General features: G+C 41.4%; 1 protein-coding gene across 7 annotated transcripts in view; it reads right to left on the bottom strand.

Annotated features, from left to right (window-relative positions):
- The window catches only part of MSI2 (musashi RNA binding protein 2), a 586,946-nt gene extending 577,532 nt beyond the window's left edge, over positions 1 to 9,414 (bottom strand). For all 7 annotated transcript variants that reach the window (XM_081346592.1, XM_081346594.1, XM_081346595.1 and 4 more), the window contains exons 1-5: positions 8,924 to 9,414; positions 8,337 to 8,377; positions 7,672 to 7,753; positions 6,913 to 6,997; positions 2,852 to 2,893 (exon numbers count right to left, since the gene is read on the bottom strand). In XM_081346592.1, the coding sequence (XP_081202718.1) occupies positions 2,852 to 2,893; positions 6,913 to 6,997; positions 7,672 to 7,753; positions 8,337 to 8,377; positions 8,924 to 8,985 (312 nt within the window). In that variant the 5' untranslated portion in view covers positions 8,986 to 9,414. The remainder of the gene's footprint in view (positions 1 to 2,851; positions 2,894 to 6,912; positions 6,998 to 7,671; positions 7,754 to 8,336; positions 8,378 to 8,923) is intronic.
- Between the last annotated feature and the right edge of the window lie 7,011 nt (positions 9,415 to 16,425).

The following is a 16,425-nucleotide window of genomic DNA, read 5'->3' as shown; positions in this document are numbered from 1 at the left end:
TATGAAAGTTCAATACAAAAGCAGGTCTTGAGAAATGGATTCCATTGTGCTGGATGTTTTTAACAAAGATCAGACCACCATTTATCTGGGTTGGGTTATTCCATGACTTAGGGAGTTGAACTTTATGGTACATATGGGTTCCATACTTTATTCTTCTGGAAGCATTAACCTTGGCATTTAAATGTTGGTTAGCCAAAAGCTGCATTCTTACACACTAAGCCAAAATCTAAGAAACCACATAATGATTTAGTGTGATGTCTTCACTTTTTGTTGTCTTTCCAGTACATGTTTCAAAAATGGTTTGGTTTGATGGATTAATTACATCATCAAATTTTCAAGGTAGGGATACATACTGAATTATTTTGCTGTCACTGAAATAAATTTCACTCTGTTTATTAGCCTATGTCTATATTCCCCTAGTTTATTTTGCAGAATGGCTGAGGGAGAAGACTCTTTATCTAAAACACTGTTATTGCAGTTTCATTATTATTAATTCTAAAGAAAGTAGAACTATTCCGTTGCACTTCTATGGCTGACATTACTATAGTTTAGGGACGTAAATTTGCCATTTTAACAGATGAGGGTGACAGCATTTACTGCAAAGGATCTACTTGGAAAAAAAACCCAGAATATTTTTTTTAATTCAAAAAATGCATCGACATGAGTACAACAACTCTTCTTAGTCACTATTTCCTCTAGGAGCTGTGTACTTTGACATGTGCACATTAACTATAATCTCTTACAGCAATATAACCAAGGTAAGGAACTGGATTTCAATATTTGGAATTCTCTGCAGTCTTATTATTAATGCTTTCTCTGCTGGAGACCAGTTGGATCCACTGCTGTTATCTACATGGCACCACTTTAAGATGTCATTCTCTGCCCTGGCATTTCAGAGGGCTGCGTAGCATGTTTGTATGCTGTTTTAATGCTTAAATTGTTTTAATGTGGCGTTACCTTTGGGTTTATTGTATTGTAACTCTGCCTAAGATGATAAGCAAGATTTTCTTAGAAAACACTTTGAATACATAAATCATACAAACTTCCCCCCCTCAATAAAAAGTAGAGGAAATGGCAGTATTTTTTTTCCTTTAAAATCCCACATTTGGAGGTGGACGTAAGGCAGCTAATGAGTTCAAAAATCTCTACCTTATTCCTTTCCAGATCAAACTTTTATACCGTTCCAGTTTTTTGAGAAACATTCTGGGGGAAGGGGGAGGTTCCCTTTCTATCCCATTTTGACACTTGGGCAATTTGTGCTTGTACTATTATACTCTTTCCTCTTACCCGACAGGCAAGAAAGCAACCATAAATAACTCCATGGAAAAAAAAGTCAGTATGAATTAGCATGGGAACCCTGCAGATTCAAAAGGTCGGCAACGTTTGTGTGGAAAGCTGGGAAGAAGAGGAAAACAAAGTCAAAGAGAACTTCAGCAGCCCTGCAAATGCTTTACTCTGATAAAACGCTCCAAATTCATTCATGGCGGTAGACAGAAATTCTAAGAAAGGAACATTAGGTGCTTGCAGATGTCCTTGAAAAGGGACAGTCCAAATATCTGCCAGTTGCATTCCCTCCCTCCCTCCCTCCTTCATTATTCCCACCTTCCTTCTGCTCTTCTTCCTAACCCAACAGGACACTGGAAAACTACCCCATGCCCACTTCTACGGATCAGTTAGTCTCTGATGATTGCTTCCTCCAGGAAAACAAGAAGAGAGAGAGAGAGAGAGAGAGAGAGAGAGAGAGAGAGAGAGAGAGAGAGAGAGAGAGAGATCAACTAAATGGGTAGTTTTGGCCCAAGCGAACACAGCTAATCAGTCCCAACTGCGAGAAGTCTCCAAACTTGGGGGAGATGCATGGTTAACATTTGTAGTTCCAGAATGTCCGTTTGTATTTTAAAAAGAAACTCATCCCACGGACTGAAAACAGTTGCTCCATGTTAAAATAACATTATGATTTAAGGGAGGGGGGAAAGAGGGGGAACCTAGCAACTACCTAACCCAGACAGATAGCCAACTCTGAAATTTGGCTTTGCAGCCGCCACCCCCACCGCCACCCCCAAATCCGGAGGTAGCCGTTGGACAAAAGCTGTTTTGAATATGACCGAGATGTCCTTGCAAGCAACCCACGACATAATACAAGGCAGCTCTAAGAGTTTGGGGTGGGTGGGGAGGAGAAAATAGGTCACTCATCCAATCAAATTTAAGACCTTTTGTTTTCAAAGCCTCTTTCTTCCCCGGCTTGTTTTTTTTTTTCTCTCAAAAGCTTCGGACCCTCCTCTCCCCAACCAAAAAACCCAGTGAATTAATGAACTAGCCCTATTCACAAGTTATGCCCAAAGGGGGGGGAGGAGAAAAAAAACAGGAGAAGGGATGAGCAGCCATTTCTCTTTTGCACCAAGAAAAACAAACACGGTTCTTACATTCATCACTCCCCCAAAAAGACAAGAAAGAAAAGCACACACTCAACTTCAAACCCTTCTAGCTTTGTCAATACACCGCAGCTGCTCAGCGTAGCAATATTCTGTTACTACACTTGGAGGAGAAAACACCCACCACCACTCCGAAAGACTTGTTGTTTTTTAACCAGCCAATGCCAAATGACACAGGACGCATAAGGAGTTGATTAACCCTGGAGTAAATACTTTGTTCACAACTCTCTGGCGTTTCTCACCAACCTTAAGATACACAAGGCATGTCATGTCAACCTTTAAGGAAGGGGGGGGGGAGAAACACCCTTCTGTTCCATTCCCCCCCACCCCACTTTCACCTTGCTTCCCCCATTCTGCTCTAACCAGCAACTAATGCAACTCACAGCATGACTTAGAATTCATTATTGATTATTCTTTCTTACCTTAGGTTGAGCTCTTCGGGGAAATGCAACTTTGGGGTCAATCTGTGGGGTGGGGGGGAGAAATGAAAAGCAAGATCATTTGCATATATTTTCTGTAGAAAGGCAAAAAAAACGTACAACTGAAAGATTGCACTGAATCATTAATCCTTCATTTCTCAGGTATAAGATTTCTTGCAGAGTAACTAGCGGGAAAAGTCACTAGTAACACACAGAACAGGAAGGAAAACAGTATGTTCAGTGACTTAACTGTTGGAAATTTGTAAAAAGTCTCCTTCCTCTTTCCTTCTTCAAACTAGTGCTAATTAGATCGTCGAATCCTGAATGTCGGACACAATCTGCCTTATTATACGTATTTAAAAATATGAATATGACATTTTGGGGAGAGGATTATTCAGTCCATTTGTGTTTATTTTCTTATCTACTGTTAAGGCCACAGTTTAAGAGACACATATATAAATAGCAACTGCCTCTTTTAGGGAAGTTTTTTATGGCTGCAAAAAAAAGTTGAATGATTGGATCTGATTTTGTATTTCATAATTAAGATACAATGGATACATGATTTCAAGAACCTAATACAAAGTTTGCATGTTTAGATTTTTACCAGATGTAAATAGATTTATTTCCTTTTTTTAAAAAAAAAATCACCTGAGGGTATATTGATTTTTTTTGTTATTTTTTTAAAATAATAGACTGAGGAAACTTAAGAAGAGAGAAATTTTTCTAAAGTCCAATTCAAAGAAACTTAAGCAAAGCCACAAATTTATAGCTGCCACATTACAAAAAAAATGACTTGCCAATAATATGTTGAAAAAAGTTTAATAAAATTTCAAAGCTACAATCAAAATACTCCTTATCGAAGTGTAAGCTGTACTGTGAATTATAAATTTGTTTCACTCAAGTTCTCAATCATAATGCTATTTGGCTCCAAATGCTGGCTAAAGTATTTTGAAATGAAAAGTACAAATAATTTTATTAGACTCTCTTGAGTAGCAATTTGGAGAAAGGGAGTAAAAATTAGGTTGAGCAGAAATAGGAATTCTCTCAGCCCTCCATAAATTCTTTAGAATTAACTTTACATGTTAATATTTTAGAGCCGAATTTTATTTTTAATGGTTTCAGCCTCTTCATCAATGAAAAAGGAAGTGCTGTTCTAACTGAACTAAAGGGGAATGTTAAAAGTTCTTTCCGAGCACAATCCTATATATATATATCCCTAGTAATTGAGCAAGTTCATAATAATTTTGTAGTTTCAAAAAAACTAAAAAAAATAAACTTAACAACCCTTCTGCCAACTGTTAACTGCCAACTTCTAAACTTTTGTTTTCATCTGGAAAAGAGTCTTAACCAAACTTTTGCTATAAAGAGGGTTTTGTGTTTTTTGTCAAAGTGTCTTTGGCAGGTAGAAGAAAACTTTTGTTACTTGCATCGATGATATATTCCAACAGCTATCATTTCACTCAGAAATCTTAGCCTGCCCATTAGGAAGGCAATTTTGCTTGTAATATAAGTTTTAGAAAGAAAAACTACGTACCTGAGAAGTGATTGATTATATATCATCGTAACAGTTCATCAAGCATACACAGAAAACTCACAAAACTTTCATCTAGAAAGCTACCCTTTTTCTAGGGAGTAACATCCAGTGGTGGGATTCAGCTGGTTCACACCACTTCGGCAGAACCGGTAGGTATTTTTTTGTTGCCCAGGCCCAGAATGGACTTCCTGAAGCGGAGAACCGGTTGTTCACATATTTGAATCCTACCACTGGTAACATCCATCTACATATATACTCAGCACCAGCTAGAATATTTGGCTACCAGAGAAAGCATAACAGGTGTAGATTTCCCACTGTCCAAAACATTAAAAATGTGCCCAAGGGGTGGCAAATAAACATCATACAGCTGTCATATTAACTCCCCTTAAAGTTTTAGCTGTTACTTTAAAAAGAAAAGAGGGGTAAGATGAACGCAGCCATTTTCCAGAAATTTACCCAAGGAAGAATGGGTATTATCTAACAGATGGGCACCTTTTCAAAATTGGAAGGCGATCCCCACCTTGCCAGCCTGATGCGACCCCATTCAGCAGCTCTATGCCTGTTGTGCATCTCTGTAAACTATTTAGAGACGACAGAAAAAAAAAGAGGCTACTAAAAATAAAATTAGTTCGGTACAATGCTACTTACTGTATCTGCAAGTCCTCTAGGAAATGACTAATAATAACACTATTTCTGATACCAATGGCCATTACCTAAACCAAGTCTCTAATGTAACCGTAAACAAGAGCAGGCAACTTCCGTGTCAAGAGCAAACCAAGCCGTTTCCTGTGCTCAGCGTTGAAACAGGGTCAAAAGCTAGCAATACTAAAAGACAAGAAACTATCAGAGCTCTAACAAGGCAAAAAAAAGTATCTTTACGTTGTGGCTGTTGTTTTTAAACAGTGATGAGAGATCCATTTCTGAACAAACCACTCAGAAGCATTCGCTCCCACATCCAAAATCAAAGCAATGCCATTTCATCTAGCAGGCATCACGGTATGATAGGAAGTTTCCTATAAGTATTTCCAAGCTTCCCACTTTCGACTCTCAAAAGTGACCAGGGTAACTAACTTCAGATGCACAAACCAGGGTTTGTTCACATAGCCTGCTAACCTCTCCTGGGCCCCCTTCTTCTCTGTTGTCCATTTTATAGGACAGTATAAAGAAGTTTCATCCTTTAGTTTGATCTCTAAGTTCCCCACACACACACACTAGTGCACAAAAACAAACAGCCATAAATTATCTTCCAACAATTGTATCTTCTTGGAACAAGAAGTTACCTGCCTGAATTTTTACTAAAACTATTTTAGAATTGATTTCTCAGGATCGCTCCTGAGGCTTTGGAAGCTTTCTCTCCCCCCACCCTGAAATAATTGGGGAATGTTTAAACATGAGTCACATGTTCAGACAAGCCCAACAGGACACATACCCAAAGTTATTAGAATTTGGACGGAGGACAATTAAGCAAAGCTTCACTTAAGGACACTTTTAGAAAATAATAATCTCATTTATTTTAAAAAGAGATTCATATAAAGCAAGGCTTGGTAACCTTAAGACCATAATTTCTCCATAATTTCTTGGTTTAAAGGATAATTTTACACACTTCCCTGCAAGTCAATGTTGTAATGATGAAACAATAACCATCCTGAAACTACGGTAAATAAAAACAAGCTTCTGCTCACAGTTTAAGAGACAAATTACTTTTTATTGGTGTCTCTTTAAGCTACGGAATTAAAGTTGCAACTAATTAAAATGGCCAAATACAAACTTCCTTTCTGATGCTACAGAAGAGTTAGGATATCATGCAGAAATCGAAATATAGTGGCAGGAAGATGGGAGTATCAGACGATTAATCCCCTCTTAAACCAAAAAAGTATTTTTGCAATAGAAAAACTTGGGATATGATTCGAAAGGAATAGAAACGCGTTGCAATTTTCCTTTGAAAGATAGCTCTTTTCACTTGTTGCAATGTCTCAAAATGCCCTTTTCTGTTAGGCTAGGGGGAAAAAAATAACTTCCTCAGTATTCTAGAAAGGAAGGCTAAGGAAAATAATACTCTGACAATCTAAAATTGCCCTGAAGTCTTCTTTCAAAAAAATAAAGAAGCATCTTTCTAATCTCTCAAGAAGCTTCTCTAGTTATTCCCTTCCACTCACACAACTTGGATAGAGTGTATGTTTTTGCAAACTAAATAGTTTTAAGCATCAGTTAGCAGAAGGAAAAATAAATAAATACAATCAAACTGAATTGTCTTGGCCAACTAGTTAATATTTGAGCAAGGATGATTTCTTTTCTTTACAATATACAATGGGAACATGAGCTTCCATATCCTCCAAGGTAGCGTAGCATTTCTTTGCACAATTATTGCAGTATTAATAACCTACCACAATACCCCTTCGAACAGACCCAGCCAAAAGGACACTGTCTCTTTAAATGAGCCTGTCACAGTCATAATATTGCAGGAAATAATGGAGACATTAAACACACACACACACACACACACACACCAATATCACATTGTGTAACGTACCGTCTTGGAATCTAATTCATGATGAGCTTGAGCTAATACTTTATCAACACTTGCCGGATCAGCAAATGTAACGAAGCCAAACCCCCTGAAATAAGACAAAGGAGAGCTGATGGGGAAAGGGCACAGGAAATACTAAGAAAAGACAATAAATATATTTAAGATGCCCAATAAGACACAACCCAGATTCTCATATTGCTCTGAATCAAACCATCAGCCCTTGTCAGGAAATAGATTAGGGTTGAGGGGGATTATAAAAAAAAACTTATGCGTGCTTCAAAATCTAACTCGCTTTTCCACCTCTCAATGCACCCATACAAAATCTTCCCATCTTCAGTTCATGCTTTGTTTAACCCAGAAGTAGAAAGCTGTAGGATTGGCTCTTTTTACTAAAAAAAAAAATTATGTACTTTGGTTAGCCAAACAAACAGTTAGAAGCAAGTTTCTCAAAATGAGACTCTGCAGAACCAACCCTATTTAATTTAACAGGTTTCCACTAGCAGAAAACATAAATTTTCCTCCTCATTTCAACCCCTATCTTTAAGAGACAAGAGTTTCAAAGACAGAAAGTCTGTCTTTCAAACTCCTAGTTTCAAAGTTTTTTGGGAAGAAAAGCCAAAGGTTTTTTTAACTGCCTAACGTGCCTTAAAGAACTGCTAACACTTATTCTAAGCACACAGACTGTGCAGCCTTCCATAAAAATCACAGGAAAGGGAGAAAACTTTGATATTTTTTTTTTAAAAAAGAGGACAAACGGTTTACCTGGAGCGTTTTGTAGTTGGGTCCCGCATGACCATACATTCTCTAATGTCTCCAAATTTGCTAAAATAATCTCTAAGATTATCTGCGGAGCAGAAAAAGAGAGCGCAGAAAGAAAGAAAGAAAAAAAATGAGGATGGGAAAGAAAGAGAAGAAAACAGAAGCAAGTGTTTAAAAAACGTATCTGCATTAAAAAAAAATCAACCACTAAGAAAGGGAGCTACATTTTCAGAGTAGAAAGGGGGACAAATGGATGACCTGAATTTTTTTTTTAAATAAAACAACTTTTTCCCTCCCCCCCCCCCCCATCCCTTGAGCCTACCACCCCTCAAAAGTGCGCGCACACAAATTTAAGGTCGAATAGAGGACTTGGAAAGAGAAGTGTTATTTGGAGCACGTAAAGGATCTCACCAGCTTACTCTGGTGCAGGATGAAATACGGTTTCTTTACTTGTGGGAAAGAGTGCTGGGGGGGGGAGGTAAGGAGGGGGGGGGAGGAAGACACCCAATGAAACTGACCTGGGATAACAACAAAGGCTCTATCAAAGGAGGCTGGGCTAGACAGGATCTAGAGGGAGTGGGAGATGGGGCTGCCCCCCATCCAGCGCGCACGCACACACACACACACAACACACACACCGGGTCCCCCACCCCCCCCACCCCGCTTACCTGGGGAGGTTTGCCAACTCAGGCCGCCAATAAACATTTTACTGGAAGAAGAAAACAGAACAGAGTTAAGCAGAGATGTCAGATCGGCCATTTTGACGTGTAACTTACAAAAGCTAAAAGGAAGGGAGAGGTGGAAGGGGGGGCGGCCTGGGGGGGGGGGCGAGGGAGCCTGGTTTGGGAGGGTGGGAGAAGAAGAAGAGAAAGAGGAGGAGGGGGGGAGAAGGGGGAGATGGAGAGAGGTCGGGAGGGAGGGAGGGAGGGGGGAGCGGGCAGACCCAGGCAAACGGACCCAAGGTGAGTGAACTCCGAAAGAGCGAGGGAGCGAACGAGCGACGGAGAGAGGAGAAGAAGGAAAAAGAGCCGGCAAAAAGAAAAAGAAAGAAAGAGAAAGAAAGAAAGAAAGAAAAAGAAGAAGAAAGAAAGAAAGAAAGAGCCGCTGCTCGGTTCTCCCTTTCGCCGGCGCCGCGCCGCCTCCTCCCTCCCTCTCTCCCTCCCTCCCCTCCGCGCTTCTCCCACCAGTTTTGCCCAAGCGGGCAGGGGTCCCCCGCGCGCCCGCCAAAGTGGCAAGGCCGGAGGAGCCAACTTACCCGGGGTCGTGCTGAGAGTCGCTGGGGCTGCCCGAGATGGCTTGACTCCCATCTGCCTCCATGACTGCGGCCACGAAGGACGACTCGAGCCCGCGGAGAGAGAGAGAGAGAGAGAGAGAGAAGGAGGGAGGGAGAAAGAGAGAGAAACAAGAGACACCCCCCCTTGGTAGGACCCCCCCACCCTCCCCCCGGTTTCGTTTCTCCCCTTCTTTTGGCCCCCTTCCCTCCGATCGCGCCGCTTTCTTCTCTTTCCTTCTTTCTTTCTTTCTTTCTCTCTCTCTCTCCCTCCCTCTCTCTCTCTCTCTCTCTCTCTCTCTCTTTTTTGTCTGCTACCGGTGAATATTACTGGCTGGTGGGGGGGAGAGAGAGGGAGAGAGAGAGAGAAGCCGGCGAACCAGCCAGATCCTTTCACACGTGGGATCAGCTTAGCTTAGCTCAGCTCGAGCGCCTTCCTTCTCTCCCTCCCCCCTCGCTCCCTTTCGCTCCCAGCCATCGTCGCTCCGCGCAGCCAGCCTCGCTCCCTCCCTCCCTCCCTCCCTTCTTCCTCCTCCTCCTCCTCCTAGCCCCCCCCGCCGCCGCCGCCAGAACGCACGTGGGGCGGAGTTCTAGAACGTAGAGTAACCCATTCGGGGGACGTCACAAGCCGCCGAGGCCCCGCCCCCTTCGCCTCCTTTACTCCCGATTGCCTCCGCCCCCCCCCGCGGGAAGACGGGCAAAGAGATTGAAAGAGAGAGAAAAAAATTCTCCACCTCGTCTTTCTTTGCGCGCGCGCGCGCGTATACGCGCGCACACACACACACACACACACACACACGCGCGAACCGTTTTATATATATATATATAAATATATATAATATTTAATATTATATATGTATATATATATATAATATATATATATATTTAAAATTTATATATATATATTTAAAATTTATATATATATATATATATATAAAACCGCTCTTCTTTGTGTGTGTGTGTGGTTTGTGTGTGTGTGTGTGGTTTTTGTGTATGTGTGTGTATACATATATATATGTATATATATATTTCATTTCACACACACCCCATTTAATCGTGACCTGGATGCTTCGGCTGATCTCTAGCCATGCGCTGCCGGGCTGCGAAGCCGGGTTGTGCGCAGAAAGAAAGCGAAGGGTTGGGCAGTGCCAGTCCGTCTTTCTTTCCCCCCACCACCACCACTGACCCCATTCCTCCATGGAAACAGGTTGGCAAGACTTAATTTCCAAAATCCCTATTAAAGCTGTGGCGATGCCTTGATGAGGCCAACAGAAAGCTTATTGGATAGCGCTTCGAGGTTTCTGAGTTTCTCAAACCGGGTCTGTCAACCGAGGGGATTTTCTGCTCTCTTGCTTGATGGAGAGTTTTTGAAAAGTCAAACGCCGGCGTGTTTTTTTTTCTCAGACGCGTCTGTTTCAAGAGGTCTTCAAACTTGGCCCTTTTATGACTTGTGGACTTCAATTCCCAGAATTCCTTAGCCAGGCACACGGGCTGAAGAATTCTGGGAGTTGAAGTCCACAAGTCATAAGGTCTACGAAAACCATTTTTTTAAAAAAACCAACTAGGGAAGAGAGAGAGAGAGACTAAAAAGGGCTCCTTCTTACAGCCTTAATTCAATTCAATTCAATTCAGACTAGAGCTGGAAGGGACCTTGGAGGTCTTCTAGTCCAGTCCCTTGCTCAAGCTGGAGACCCTATACCCGTGGTGGCGAACCTATGGCACGCATGCCACAGGTGCCACCCAGAGCCTTCTCACGTGCACCATCACCCCAGTCCTAGGTCTTCAGCTGGGTTTTATAAAACCTTTTCACTTTAGGCCTCTGCCGTGTGCAAAAAAAAAGATTCAACCAATCTGACAATACATAAGTGGGTTTCGGGTTGCAGTTTGGGCACTCGGTCTCTAAAAGGTTCGCCATTACTGCCCTATACCATTTCAGACAAGTGGCTGTCCAATCTCTTCTTAAAAGCCTCTGGTGATGAAGCACCCACAGTTTAACAACAATAATAATAAAGTTGGAAGGGACCTTGGAGGTCATCTAGTCCAACCCCCTGCTCAGGCAGGAAACCCTATACCATTTCAGACAAATGCTTGTCCAGTCTCTTCTTAAAAACTTCCAGTGTTGGAGCATTCACAGCTTCTGGAGGCAAGTTGTTCCACTGGTTAATTGTTCTAACTGTCGGGAATTTTCTCCTTAGTTCTAGGTTGCTTCTCTCCTTGATTAGTTTCTATTCGTTGCTTCTTGTCCTGCCTTCAGGGGTTTTGGAGAATAGCTTGGCTCCCTCTTTGTGGCAGCCCCTGAGATATTGGAACATTGCTATCATGTCCCCCCTCATCTTTCTCTTCATTAAACTAGACCCACCCAATTCCAGCAACCGTTCCTTATATGTTTTAGCCTCCACTCCCCTAATCATCTTTGTTGCTCTTCTCTGCACTCTTTCTAGAGTCTCAACATCTTTTTAACATCCTGTCGACCAAGTGTGGCCTTACCAAGGCCTTGTAAAGTGGTATTAATACTTCAAGTGATCTTGATTCTATCCCTTTGTTAATGCAGCCTAGCACTACATTGGCTTTTTTGGCAGCTGCAGCACACTGCTGGCTCATATTGAAGTGATTGTCCATTAGAACTTCTGAAGGCAAGCTGCTCCACCGGTTAATTGTTCTGTTAGGAAGTTTCTCCTTAGTTCTAGGTTGCTTCTCTCCTTGATTAGTTTCCATCCATAGTTTCTTGTCTTGCCCTTCTGGTGCTTTGGAAAATAGGTTGATCCCCTCTTCTCTGTGGCAGCCCCTCAAGTGCTGGAATACTGCTATTGTATCAACTCTGCAGCCGTTCTTCATATGCCCAACTAACAGAGACCAGGCTTGAAAAAAACATACACAATTGTCCCTGCCATGATACAATCCTCTTTTTTAAAAAAACATAAACCCAGGAAGTTATGGCAGCAAAAGAGTTCAGAGAGATCTGTTATTAATCTTCGGAAATTCCCAAGTCACCTCATGGGTTAGGTTGGGCTATTCTTTAGCTGCAAGTATTCCATGGTAGACTGCCCCTAAGCTAGGGAGTTCCCTATTATATAAAGATTCCAAGGGACTCAAGCCAAGGGTTTTTGAGAAGCGAACAGGATGGAGAATGTTTACCTTTGCTTTGTTCCTTTCAGCAACTACCCCAACAGTAGCCAACGTTCATTAAGATTCATGTTTTATTTGATTGTCAGCTGTATTTAAAATCCCTACTTGAAATAAAAACCCTTGTTTTTATTGTCCTATGTTGTCCTGTTTGCTCTTGGGCTCTATCGTACAGGTAATCCTCGACTTACAACAGTTCATTTAGTGACCATTCAACATTATAGCGGCAATGAAAAAAAGTGATTTGTGACCGTTTTTCATACTTACGAACGTTACAGCAACCCCAGAGTCACAAGCATCAAAATTCAGATGCTTGGCAAGTGACTCATATTTATGAAGGTTGCAGTTTCCTGGGGTCATGCGACCACCTTTTGCAAACTTCAGACAAGACAAGTCTATGGGGAAGCCAGATTCACTTAGCAACTGTGTTACTAAATGAACAACTGTAGTGATTCACTTAACAACTATAACAAGAAAGGTCATAAAATGGGGCAACATTCACTGAACAACTGTCTTATTTAGCAACAGAAACATTGGGTCAATCGTGGTTGTAAGTCAAGGAGTACATATATACAAGGAGTCCTTGTTTAGCATTCACAATTGGGACAGACAGCTTGGTCATTAAGTGAAGTGGTTGCTAAGTGAAACCGCAGCTGTGCTTATGATCTCACTTTTTCAGTTTTCCTTGGTTTTATAGACTTACAAAGGTCATAAATGTAGAGTGGGAGCAAAATTACTTTTTCATCACTGTTATCATTGTGAATGGTCTCTAAATGAAGTAGTCACTAAACAAGGACTACCTAAACAAGGTTTCCTGGTTGAGCAGAGGGTTGGACTAGAAGACCTCCAATGACCCTTCGGTATTCTGTACATTCAGCTAAGCATCTGTTATACTGAACAGATTAGATGATCATTTAAAGGCAATGTATTTATCTGAATATTTATTCTTTGTGTTTAGCGCATATGTATTTTATTATTAAAGGGACGCGGTGGCTCAGTGGGTTAGGACGCTGAGCTTGTCGATCGGAAGGTCGGCAGTTTGGCGGGTCGAATCCCGAGTGCCGCGTAGCAGAGTGAGCGCCTGTTACTCGTCCCAGCTTCTGCCCACCTAGCAGTTCGAAAGCACGTAAAAATGCAAGTAGAAAAATAGGGACCACTACGGTGGGAAGGTAACAGCGTTCCGTGCGCCTTTGGCGTCTAGTCATGCCGGCCACATGACCACGGAGATGTCCTCGGACAAGCGCTGGCTCTTCGGCTATGAAACGGAGATGAGCACCGGCCCCTAGAGTCGGAAACGACTAGCACACATGTGCGGGGGAACCTTTACCTTTACCTTTTTATTTTATTATTGTATTTTCTTTTACCTATTTTATCCCTGAAATAGACCTTGTATTTTAACTTTATGTTATTTTTTTATACGTTTATAAGACTAATCACTCAATAAACTAGTTATCCAGATCTATGCATCTATCTATTGAGACTCAGAGCTATTGAGAGTTTGATCCTCCATCAGTTTGGCTAATCTCTTTAAAAGCCATCTAAAATTCTAAATCAATAATCACAACCGCATCTGATAGCAAAACATCTACCCTTTCATTCTGCTTTATGCAAATAAGTCTTTCCTTTCTCCATCATTTTAAGTTCAAAGAAAGATTCAAAATTCTAACAATTTCAGATGGAGAGTGACAGAGGGCCTTTTTCTGAGCATTTTCTGAACAGAGCATGGCTTTATATGCGTTTGTCATCTGAAAAATCTCACAACACTGTATTCCTTCTCATCTGCTGTATACTTCAATCATTTTCTTCACCTTAGCCACAATTTATTTTCTGGGAATTTCTCTCCTCTTAAAGCTAAGCAAGAAACAGGCATGAGAAGGTGAGTTTGACTTGACGAAGAGTTCACTTTAAGCAAGACATCCTTGGGAATTTTCAAATTTAACTCCAACCTGCAAAACTGACTCTATTTGTCCTTGACTGAACTTGAAAAGGCTGCTTACTACTTGATTAGTACCAGTCTGGTTAGTTCTGGGATAGGATACCACCAGGAAATCCAAAGGCTACTTGAAAGTTGGAAAAAACTCTTAAAATAAGATTTAAATTACTTTAAATCTTAAAGTAATCTTAAATCTTAAAATACTTAAGGATTGCCACAAAAAATCTCCATGTACTATCCATAATAACCTATGATGATGAACTTGTCATTCCTTAGATATTACTTTTTTATTATTGCTTTATTTTTTCCCCTAAAGTTAAAATACAAAATAAAGAAAAGAAGAAAAAACAAACCACAGGTAGTCCTCAACTTACAACAGTTTGTTTAGAGACCATTCAAAGTTTCAGTGGCACTGAAAAAAGTGACTTATGCCCGTTTTTCACACTTACAACTGTTGCAATATCCCCAGGGTCATGTGATCAAAATTTGGATGATTGGCAACTGACTCACATTTACGGCAGTTGCAGAGTCCCAGGGTCATGTGATCACCTTTTTTGACTTTCTGACAAGCAAAATTAATGGGGAAGCCAGATTCCCTTAACAGCCATGTTACTAACTTAACAACTGCAGTTGTTCACTTAACAACTATGGCCAGAAAAGTCGTAAAATGGGGCAAAAATCACTTAACCAATGTGTCAGTTAGCAACATAAATTTTGGGCTGAATTGTCGTATGTTGAGGACTACCTATAATAACCATGAGACACTAATAATAAAGATAAAAAGCCATATGTACAAAAAAAGGGTAACAAATAGCAAATATATCATTCACACCGACATGAAATATAAAAAGTCCACTGGGTGAATGCTGACAAATACGGTATATCAAAAGTATCTGATGCGTTTGCCTCCCCTTACATAATATATTCTTTAGACATTACTGACCTATTTTGATGATATGTGGGAATGGACTTGGGATTCAGGAAGAAGAGCTACAGGTTAGACCAGTGATGGCGAACCTTTTAGAGTCCGAGTGCCCAAACTGCAACCCAAAACCCACTTATGTATCATTGGGTGTCGGGTGGGCGTGGCCCATTGCATGGGTGTGGCCAATTTCATGGCTGTGGCCCATTGGTGGGCGTGGCTGCAGTGATAACACCAGACTAGATGGGACTAAAAAGTTCAATCAATCAATTCCAACTTTGCAAGATCTTTTTTTTTCCCTGCAAGAAGTTGAAATTGATTGATTGATTGAACCTTTTATTTTTTTTGCACATGGCAGCGGAGTTTTATAAAACTCAGCTTGAAGGCCTAAGACTGGGATGATGGCGTGCGTGGCCACAGAGAGGGCTCTGCGTGCCACCTGTGGCACGTGTGCCATACATTCGCCACCAAGGGGCTAGAGGAATTCTGGGAATTGAAGTTCACAAGTCATAAAAGAGCCAAAGTTGCCTGCCTACCCCTGGGCTAGACAGTCACTGTGCAAAAGATGTCTCAGCCCACAGAAGGAAAAGGGGCGTGGGAAGCAGCTCAGAAGGGACCTCCTTATTTTCTGGAAAGCAAAAGTGAAGTAGGGCAGAGGTGCTTTCAGGCTTGCAAGATTCTGCTACTATAACCTTACAAATAAAGATAGTGTTCGTACTCACAGTTTCTACTTTTTGTGCGGACTACAGTTAGTCCTCAACTTACGACCAAAATTCAATCCAAAATTTCCTTGCTAAGCGAGACATTTGTTAAGTGAGTTTTGCCCCATTTTATGACTTTTCTTGCCACAGTTCTTAAGTGAATCACTGCAGTTGCTAAATTAGTAACACGATTGTTAAGTGAATCTGGCTTCCCCATCGATTTATCAAAAGGTCGGAAAAGGGGATCATTTGACCCCGGGACATTGCAACTGTTATAAATACATGCCAGTTGCCAAGCGTCTGAATTCTGATCACATGACCATGAGGATGCTGCAATGGCGATAAGTATAGAAAATGGTTATAAGCAGTGGTGGGATTCAAATATGGGAACAACCGGTTCTCTGTGTGGATGCCGCTTCCGGAAGTCTGGGCCTGGGCAACAAAAAATTAGCTACCGGTTCTGCCGAAGTGGTGCAAACCGGCTGAATCCAACCACTGATTATAAGTCCCTTTTTTCCAGTGTCATTGTAACTTCCATCGGTCACTAAAGAAACGGTTGCAAGTCAAGAGCTGCCAGCACCTCAAACCCATGGCATAATCTCAGGGGAGGCCACAAAAAAGGAGTTGATGAGGGAGCCTTCAGGGTCTATATGGCTTCCAATCCCCGCAGGGCCCTAGAAATTGTGTTGAAACTACAACTCCCAGGAGTCCCAACTATGATGCATGATAGCAAGGAATGCTGGGAATAATAGTTCAGTAATAGGGACGTGGTGGCTCAGTGGGTTAGGACGCTGAGCTTGTCAATCAG

The sequence above is a fragment of the Vipera berus genome (assembly GCF_964194415.1).
Source record: "Vipera berus genome assembly, chromosome: 1".
In the NCBI taxonomy this organism is placed as follows: Eukaryota; Metazoa; Chordata; class Lepidosauria; order Squamata; family Viperidae; genus Vipera; species Vipera berus.
Note: the sequence above shows the minus strand (reverse complement) of the source record. Positions and strands in the feature narration are given on the sequence as shown.